We start from the raw sequence: 9,532 nt of genomic DNA, 5'->3' as shown, positions 1-9,532 counted from the left end.
TGTCCTCCGAAACAAAGAGAAAAAGAACCATCCGGACTGTTCTAGGCACAAAGTGTAAAAGCCAGCATGTGTGATGGTATGGGGGTGTATTAGTGCCCAAGACATGGGTAACTTACACATCTGTGAAGGCACCATTAATGCTGAAAGGTACATACAGGTTTTGGAGCAACATATGTTGCCATCCAAGCAACGCTATCATGGACGCCCCTGCTTATTTCATCAAGACAATGCCAAGCCATGTGTTACAACAGCGACTGCGGGTACTAGACTGGCCTGCCTGTAGGCTAAAATATCAGAAGGGAGACTGTTGAACAACTTAAGCTGTACATCAAGCAAGAATGGGAAATAATTCCACTTCAGAAACCAACATTAAAATACGGTAGCATAGTAGGCCTACGTATTCATTGAAAACAAGGCATTAACAAGTATGTTTAGTATTTTTGGCCATTGTAACATTACACACAGTTTGAACAGTAATACTGTGTTTGAATATAGGTAAATAAAACACAGTAACTTAATCAACTGAGTCTTTGGCGTACCACTAGATGGAGCCTGTGTATCACAATTTGGGTACCCCAAATTGCCCTAGTAACATCTATATATATATATATATATATATATATATATATATATATATATATATATATATATATATATATATATATATATATATATATATATATATATATATATATATATATATATATATATATATATATATATATATATATATAGTCAAGGTGTCTGTGGTTTATCCGTTATACAGTGTTCAATACCGGGGTAGAGCAGAATATACGTTAGGTCAGGAAAAAACACATTTTATTCTGAATAAAATCCCCTGAGGAGCAGAGAAACCATATATATATACATTAAGGTCGTATGGTATACCGGTACTAATGAAGTACTGTGGTACTAATGAATTAAATGGTACTCTACTGCCTCTGAAAAGTAGTATACTAGCAACATATATATATATATATATATATATATATATATATATATATATATATATATATATATATATATATATATATATATATATATATATATATATATATATATATATATATATATATATATACATACATACATATATATATATGTATGTGTAGGAAAAATCACAAGACTATTTCATCTCTACAGGCCTGTTTCATGAGGGTTTCCCTCAATCATCAGGAGATTTTAATAGAAGCATTCACATACCATGGTTTATATAGGGCACAGAACGGGTAGGTACAGGCAGGCGTGGGGGCGTGGTGATTGGCTCATGTGTTACCTAGGAGGTGTTTCCTTCTGTGACGGCATGCTGATACAATTTCGCTGCGCTTGTTGAGGGATGACAGGTCTGGACGGTATATAATAAACAGTTTCTCTTTTAAGCATAGGTTGCATCTTTTATTACCACTGTTGTAAGGTGTGCTGGATGCAAGAATGTGCCATGTTATTGAATATTCAACATTATTGTCTTTGAGATTCCAAATGTGTTTGCTGAGTTCTGTAGTGTTCCGCAGGCTTTTGCTTCTGAAAGAAGCCTTGTGATTGTTCCATCTGGTTTTGAATTCTCCCTCAGTTAATCCTACATATGTGTCGGATGTGTTAATGTCCTTGCGTGTTACCTTTGCTTGGTAAACGACTGATGGTTGTAAGCACCCCCCGTTGAGAGGGCAATCAGGTTTCTTGCGGCAGTTACAGCCTTACATATATATATATATATATATATATATATATATATATATATATATATATATATATATATATATATATATATATATATATATATATATATATATATATATATATATATATATATATATATATATAGTCAAGGTTTCTGTGGTTTATGCGTTATACAGTGATCAATACCGGGGTAGAGCGGAATATACCTTAGGTCGAGAAAAAACACAGAGGCTTTATCATCCCTTTAAGCCTGTTTCGCAGGTTTCCCTGCTCTTCAGGGGATTTTATTGAAGTGTCTGTGGTTGTTACATGTACATATAGGGTACATTACATGGGGGTGTGGCCATTGTTGCACAATAGCGCCTTGCTTCTGTGTCGGCATGATGGGACCAGTTCGTTGCGTTTGTTTAAAGTGGACCTGCTGGGGTGGTATATAATAAAAAAAAAATTCTTTCAGGCACAGGTGACATATTTTAGCTGCACTGTTGTATGGTGAGCTAGATGCGACAATTCGCCATGTAATGGTGTGATCAATGTTATTGTCTTTAAGAGTCCACATGTATTTACTCAGCTCTGTAGAGTTCTTGAGTTGGGGCCTATGGAATGATCCTGTGTGATTGTTATAACGGGGTTTAATGGTGTTTTCTGTGAGTCCATGTCTCTGTGTTTGAGTTGTCCTTGCGGGTGACGCTGGCTTGGTAAAAAAATGATGTTTTTAAGCAGTTTCCGTTGAGTGGGCAGGAAATCCTTTGTCTGCAATTGCAGCTATATGTGGAGTTAGAGTCGTTAGCGATTGCTTGTCTGTGAGTGCTCAGAATCTTTTTGTTGCGTGAGTCAATGGTTTGTTTGATATTCATCATGCAGCTGTAGTAAGTTTCAAGGTGTTCCTGTTGAATATCTTCCTGAGTACATATTTTTTGGGGGAAGTGCTTGTCAATGAGTGCGAGGAAATTGTGTCCGATGTTCGTGTTGATGTTTTTGCTGAATGGTGTGTTGTACCAGAGTATGTTATCCCGTTTCCTGTTTTTTCTTGATTTAGTTGCTGGTCGTATTGGAGGGTGAATTGGTATCCACTTTGGTTGAGTGCTTTCTGGTATGGAGGTGTTGCTTGGTTGAATGATTCCCTGCCTGATGACAGGGCTGACAGTCTCCTGTTGATGCCGGCTGGGATGTTCCTGGTTGTGACGGATGGGTGGTTGCCGTCGCGGTGTACATATTGTAATGTGGTGTCAGGCTTTGTAAATGGCCGGTATGTGTTACTGTTCAGGTTGAGTGTTACATCCAGGAAGTTTACAGCGTGTTTGTTTGCCTCAATTGTGATTCCTAGTCCGCTGTTTTTGAAAATGCGGCATATTTATTTTTTTATGTTTTCCAAAGCTCTCGGTCTGGCATTGGAAACGGCCGGTCCGTCTTCTCTGTATAGTCCAATGTTTACTCCTAATTTTGTGAGTTGCGAGAGTAGGAAGCTTTCTACGAGTTTGCATGTTTCGGCCCCGTCATAACTTCCCATTGTTACGTCGAATGATCCAGTGGTCTTTTGCCAACGTTGCTTTTGGTGCGTGAGTATTGAGTTCTTTGCTTGGTTTATGATATTCCTGTCATCATGCCGACACAGAAGCAAGGCGCTATTGTTCAACAATGGCCACACCCCCATGTAATGTACCCTATATATACTTGTAACAGCCACAGACACTTCAATAAAATTCCCTGACGAGTAGGGAAACCTGCGAAACAGGCTTGTATGGATGACATAGCCTCTGTGTTATACATATATAGATGTATACATATACTGTATATACATATAAATAGATATATGCATATATATATATATATATATATATATATATATATATATATATATATATATGCATATATCTATTTATATGTATATACAGTATATGTATACATCTATATATATATATATATATATATATATATATATATATACACAACGCATATGATTAATACCAAATTATTACTAAAAAATTATTTTGCGTTATCATATATGAAAGAAGACTTACCCCTTAAGACATTGTTACATGGTGTGTGATCGCAATGACAAATGGCCAATTCTGCTTTAAAAGAGAACTTTAGATAAAACCGAGGTAAGGTGTTGGTGTTGCAGCGACAAACGTTCTTATCAAGTTGAAAATACCATCTTGAAGCCAAACACGTACTCAAGGAGGGTGCCGCTAGCATGAATGCTACATGGACAACAAGCAGAGGACAACAAGCTATGCTGGCAAAGTTTACTGCGTTGATGTTGTCAACAAAAGCAGCAGAAGATAAGGTGGACAACCACCACATGTAGACCATCTGTGAAGACCAAGACGATCTGTCCTACAATCATTTATAGAGGCACAATTACAGCAAGGATGAAGCAACTGTACTACTCAAACAGCAGCATCAAGTTGCAACTACTGGCTTGTGGTGAATGTATTGGACATCTGTAAGTAATCACAAGGAGCTGCGGTTGGTAGGATTTGGTCTGCTTTTGGAAAGCGATCTATCAATCAATCAATGTTTATTCATATAGCCCAAAATCACAAGTGTCTCAAAGGGCTGCACAAGCCACAACGACATCCTCGGTACAGAGGGCAAGGAAAACTCACCCCAGTGGGACGTCGGTGTGAATGACTATGAGAAACCTTGGAGAGGACCGCATATGTGGGTAACCACCCCCCCCTCCCACTCTAGGGGAGACCGAAAGCTATGGATGTCGAGTGGGTCTGACATAATATTGTGAAAGTCCAGTCCTAGTGGATCCAACATATCAGCGAAAGTCTAGTCCACAGTGGATCCACCATAACAGCGAGAGTCCAGTCCATAGTGATCTAAGGGGGCATGGTCCTGTATTTTTGCTGCATCTTCACTCAGACAGTCTGCAGAGACCTTGGCCAACATGGTGGCTAAAGTTTGCCACTCCTAATAACTCCATCCTTGATGAATTGACCAGGTAGCCTTCTCTTCACTCCCACCCAATGTACTACTCAAACAACAGCATCAAGGTGCAACTACTGGCTTATGGTGAATGTATTGGACATCTGTAAGTAATCACAAGGAGCTGCGGTCGCATTGTAGCAAAAAAGGAGACTAGCAGTGTCACCTGTAAAGGTAAACTAGCGTGTTTGTTTCAACAACTGGTTAGACTAAAGACAAGTACATGCAGATTCATGTTGGTACGATTTGGTCTGCTTTTGGAAAGCGATCTAGGGGGGCATGGTCCTGTATTTTTGATGCATTTTCACTCAGACAGTCTGCAGAGACCTTTGCCAACATGGCAGCTAAAGCTAGCCACTCCTAATAACTACATCCTTGATGGATTGACCAGGTAGCCTTCTCTTCACTCCCACCCAATGTACTACTCAAACAACAGCATCAAGGTGCAACTACTGGCTTATGGTGAACGTATTGGACATCTGTAAGTAATCACAAGGTGTTGCGGTCGCATTGTAGCAAAAAAGGAGACTAGCAGTGTCACCTGTAAAGGTAAACTAGCGTGTTTGTTTCAACAACTGGTTAGACCAAAGACAAGTACATGCAGATTCATGTTGGTACGATTTGGTCTGATTTTGGAAAGCGATCTAAGGGGGCATGGTCCTGTATTTTTGCTGCATCTTCACTCAGACAATCTGCAGAGACCTTGGCCAACATGGCGGCTAAAGTTTGCCACTCCTAATTACTCCATCCTTGATGAATTGACCAGGTAGCCTTCTCTTCACTCCCACCCAATGTACTACTCAAACAACAGCATCAAGTTGCACCTACTGGCTTATGGTGAATGCATTGGACATCTGTAAGTAATCACAAGGCGCTGCGGTCACATTGTGGCAAAAAAGGAGACTAGCAGTGTCACCTGTAAAGGTAAACTAGCGTGTTTGTTTCAACAACTGGTTAGACTAAAGACAAGTACATGCAGATTCATGTTGGTACGATTTGGTCTGCTTTTGGAAAGCGATCTAAGGGGGCATGGTCTTGTATTTTTGCTGCATCTTCACTCAGACAGTCTGCAGAGACCTTGGCCAACATGGTGGCTAAAGTTTGCCACTCCTAATAACTACATCCTTGATGGATTGACCAGGTAGCCTTCTCTTCACTCCCACCCAATGTACTACTCAAACAACAGCATCAAGGTGCAACTACTGGCTTATGGTGAATGTATTGGACATCTGTAAGTAATCACAAGGAGCTGCGGTCGCATTGTAGCAAAAAAGAAGACTAGTAATGTCACCTGTAAAGGTAAACTAGCGTGTTTGTTTCAACAACTGGTTAGACTAAAGACAAGTACATGCAGATTCATGTTGGTACGAGTTGGTCTGCTTTTGGAAAGCGATCTAAGGGGGTATGGTCCTGTATTTTTGCTGCATTTTCACTCAGACAGTCTGCAGAGACCTTGGCCAACATGGCAGCTAAAGTTTGCCACTCCTAATAACTACATCCTTGATGGATTGACCAGGTAGACTTCTCTTCACTCCCACCCAATGTACTACTCAAACAACAGCATCAAGTTGCAACTACTGGCTTATGGTGAATGTATTGGACATCTGTAAGTAATCACAAGGCGCTGCGGTCGCATTGTAGCAAAAAAGAAGACTAGTAATGTCACCTGTAAAGGTAAACTAGCGTGTTTGTTTCAACAACTGGTTAGACTAAAGACAAGTACATGCAGATTCATGTTGGTACGATTTGGTCTGCTTTTGGAAAGCGATCTAAGGGGGCATGGTCCTGTATTTTTGCTGCATCTTCACTCAGACAGTCTGCAGAGACCTTGGCCAACATGGCAGCTAAAGTTTGCCACTCCTAATAACTCCATCCTTGATGGATTGACCAGGTAGCCTTCTCTTCACTCCCACCCAATTTACTACTCAAACAACAGCATCAAGGATGCAACTACTGGCTTATGGTGAATGTATTGGACATCTGTAAGTAATCACAAGGAGCTGCGGTCGCATTGTAGCAAAAAAGAAGACTAGTAATGTCACCTGTAAAGGTAAACTAGCGTGTTTGTTTCAACAACTGGTTAGACTAAAGACAAGTACATGCAGATTCATGTTGGTACGAGTTGGTCTGCTTTTGGAAAGCGATCTAAGGGGGTATGGTCCTGTATTTTTGCTGCATCTTCACTCAGACAGTCTGCAGAGACCTTGGCCAACATGGCAGCTAAAGTTTGCCACTCCTAATAACTACATCCTTGATGGATTGACCAGTTAGCCTTCTCTTCACTCCCACCCAATTTACTACTCAAACAACAGCATCAAGGTGCAACTACTGGCTTACGGTGAATGTATTGGACATCTGTAAGTAATCACAAGGAGCTGCGGTCGCATTGTAGCAAAAAAGAAGACTAGTAATGTCACCTGTAAAGGTAAACTAGCGTGTTTGTTTCAACAACTGGTTAGACTAAAGACAAGTACATGCAGATTCATGTTGGTACGAGTTGGTCTGCTTTTGGAATGCAATCTAAGGGGGTATGGTCCTGTATTTTTGCTGCATCTTCACTCAGACAGTCTGCAGAGACCTTGGCCAACATGGCAGCTAAAGTTTGCCACTCCTAATAACTCCATCCTTGATGGATTGACCAGGTAGCCTTCTCTTCACTCCCACCCTAAGTCAGCTGAAGGCCAGTTAATGAAGAGCAGGATTTACACAAAGACGGGGGAGGAGTGAACCCCCCCGCAGACTGCATGCCCGGAGGAGAGGAGACGAGTGGAAGGTAAAAAGAAGAAGTGGGTGGGAATCCTCCACAGAGGAAGAAGTGGAGATGGAGAGGATCCAGTCAGGAGAGGCGGACTAAGTCTAGCATGTCCGACACAACGAGCTCCTACCGTCTGTTGCAGGTCTGGGATTCCGATGCGGATGACGACGGTGTTGCCCGTGGGCTCCTCCATGGATGCTGCGGCTCCGTGGCCCCGCGGCTCTGCGCCGGGACGGGAAGGCGTCGTAGGAGCGGCGACCGACACGCAGACGCCGCTGTCCTCTTCCAGGGAGCTGCCGCTGTCAGTGCTGGCTCCCTGGCTGCCCGTGGCCGTGTGTGTGTGTGTGTGAGCGTGTGTGTGTGTGTGAGTGTGTGTGTGTGTGAGAGTGTGTGTGTGCTACTCCTGCCGTGGAGGGCTGGGTGGCTCATGTTTGCCGGCTGCCGGACGCAGAGGCATGCTCCATGTGAGGGACTTGGACTCTGGTCTCTCTCTCTCTCCACACACACACACACACACACACACACACACACACACACACACACACACACACACACACACACACACACACACACACACACACACACACACACACACACACACTCTGCTGGTCCTTACTCACAGTGAACGCACACACCTCTTGTTGCCGCATGCATCTCTCGCCTGGGAAGCAAGCAGACGAAGAGGAGAGAGGGGCGGGGGTGAGGGTGAGGGTGAGGAAGGGAAAGAAGAGCATGAGTGAAGTGAAAACAAGTGGATGATGACAATTGACACACACACATACACACACTCACACACACACACACACACACACATGCACTGGGACAGGGGAGGGTGTTTGTTCGGATCAATGCTGACCACAACGTGACCGTCATGCTCAGATGAGGCTACTCAAACACACACAGCAAACAATGTCAACATGTCGTTATGATGAGTTGGTGTTTTTGTTTTGTTGTCCGTACAATCGTATGTACACTATATATGATTCATTATTTAGTGATCATTTTTTTATTTTTACTTTTGTTTTTGTTTTGTTGTCTGTACAATCGTATGTACATTATATATGATTCATTATTTAGTGATCATTTTTTTTATTTTTACTTGTGTTTTTGTTTTGTTGTCTATACAATCATATGTGCGCTATATATTATTCATTATTTAGTCATAAATTTAGCTCTTTACTTGTGTTTTTGTTTTGTTGTCTATACAATCATATGTGCGCTATATATTATTCATTGTTTAGTCATAAATTTAGCTTTTTACTTGATGTTTTGTTTTGTTGTCTATACAATCGTATGTGTGCTATATATTATTAATTATTTAGTGATTATTTTTGCTTTTTACTTGTGGTTTTGTTTTGTTGTCTAAACAATCGTATGTGCGCTATATATTATTCATTATTTAAAGATCATTTTTTGCATTTTACTTGTGTTTTTGTTTTGTTGTCTATACAATCATTTGTGCGCTATATATTATTAATTATTTAGTGATAATTTTGGGGTTTTAGGTGTTTTTGGGAGGGTGTTTGTTCGGATCAATGCTGACCACAACGTGACCGTCATGCTCAGATGAGGCTGCTCAAACACACACAGCAAACAATGTCAACATGTCGTTATGATGAGTTGGTGTTTTTGTTTTGTTGTCCATACAATCGTATGTACACTATATATGATTCATTATTTAGTGATCATTTTTTTATTTTTACTTTTGTTTTTGTTTTGTTGTCTGTACAATCGTATGTACATTATATATGAATCATTATTTAGTGATCATTTTTTTTATTTTTACTTGTGTTTTTGTTTTGTTGTCTATACAATCATATGTGCGCTATATATTATTCATTATTTAGTCATAAATTTAGCTTTTTACTTGTGTTTTTGTTTTGTTGTCTATACAATCATGTGTGCGCTATATATTATTCATTGTTTAGTCATAAATTTAGCTTTTTACTTGATGTTTTGTTTTGTTGTCTATACAATCGTATGTGTGCTATATATTATTCATTATTTAGTGATTATTTTTGCTTTTTACTTGTGGTTTTGTTTTGTTGTCTAAACAATCGTGTGTGCGCTGTATATTATTCATTATTTAAAGATAATTTTTTGCATTTTACTTGTGTTTTTGTTTTGTTGTCTATACAATCATATGCGCTATATATTATT

At 40.1% G+C, this 9,532-nt stretch overlaps 1 protein-coding gene across 1 annotated transcript in view; it reads right to left on the bottom strand.

The window, feature by feature from the left end:
• The window catches only part of LOC133646054 (SH3 and multiple ankyrin repeat domains protein 3-like), a 130,434-nt gene extending 122,630 nt beyond the window's left edge, over window positions 1-7,804 (bottom strand). The window contains exon 1 of the mRNA XM_062041030.1: window positions 7,503-7,804. Coding sequence (XP_061897014.1) covers window positions 7,503-7,565 — 63 coding nt within the window. The 5' untranslated portion in view covers window positions 7,566-7,804. The remainder of the gene's footprint in view (window positions 1-7,502) is intronic.
• Window positions 7,805-9,532: the final 1,728 nt, after the last annotated feature.

Source organism: Entelurus aequoreus, linkage group LG03, assembly GCF_033978785.1.
Source record: "Entelurus aequoreus isolate RoL-2023_Sb linkage group LG03, RoL_Eaeq_v1.1, whole genome shotgun sequence".
NCBI lineage: Eukaryota > Metazoa > Chordata > Actinopteri > Syngnathiformes > Syngnathidae > Entelurus > Entelurus aequoreus.
This window is presented reverse-complemented; position numbering and strand designations above follow the sequence as displayed.